The following is a 681-nucleotide window of genomic DNA, read 5'->3' on the forward strand; positions in this document are numbered from 1 at the left end:
TTCACTATATTGAGCAGCTCTTGGTCATTGTGGTCGTAACGCTTGCCGAAGCAGATGGCACAGATGACATTGGCCACAGACACCACCAGGTACCGGTAAGGGTCAAAGCTCTTCTCCTCCTCCATCAGCTGCAGGAACTTGGTGACCAGGTACTCAGCCTCCTTGGAGACGTGCTCCTCCAGGAGGCAGGTGGAAGAGGAGGTGGGGCTGGGAGCAATGGAGAAGGTCTTCAGGGCATTCTGGGCCAGCTTTCTGCGGGCTTTCCACACCTCCCCGGAGTCAGGGCTGAAGGCCAGGCTCTGGCCATTTGAAATGTACTGGAAGCTGTACAGGTCAGGGCGCCCCATGAAGTCTTCTCCTTGCTTCACCAGGGCTTGCTTGATGGTGTCCAACCCACTCAGCACCAGGACGGTCCGGGTGCCGATCCTGACCTCCATCACATCCCCGTACTTCTGGCTCAGCCTGGTCAGGACCAGGTGTGGGTCCTTCCTCAGCTCCAGCACATTGCCAAGGATGGGGTAGCCTCTGGGTCCTGGGGGGCGCTTCAGCCCCTTGGGCATGTGCTGCTGGAGGGACTGGATGAGCAAGAAGACCAGGCAGAAGACGGCAGCCATGAGGAGGACCTCGGTGGCCGAAATAATGCCTTGGCTTCCCATCAGCGACATCGCAGCCTTCATCGCT

The 681-nt window shown here is 58.7% G+C and overlaps 1 protein-coding gene across 1 annotated transcript; it reads right to left on the bottom strand.

Annotated features, from left to right (window-relative positions):
- Positions 1-5: 5 nt before the first annotated feature.
- On the bottom strand, positions 6-677 carry LOC104515864 (cytochrome P450 1A5-like; the record flags this gene model as incomplete). The annotated part of the gene is made up of 1 exon (XM_010159998.1): positions 6-677. A coding segment is annotated over exon 1 (672 nt), but the record flags the coding sequence as incomplete, so codon positions are not given.
- Between the last annotated feature and the right edge of the window lie 4 nt (positions 678-681).

The sequence above is a fragment of the Eurypyga helias genome, unplaced genomic scaffold (assembly GCF_000690775.1).
Source record: "Eurypyga helias isolate BGI_N326 unplaced genomic scaffold, ASM69077v1 C15364815, whole genome shotgun sequence".
Classification (NCBI taxonomy): domain Eukaryota; kingdom Metazoa; phylum Chordata; class Aves; order Eurypygiformes; family Eurypygidae; genus Eurypyga; species Eurypyga helias.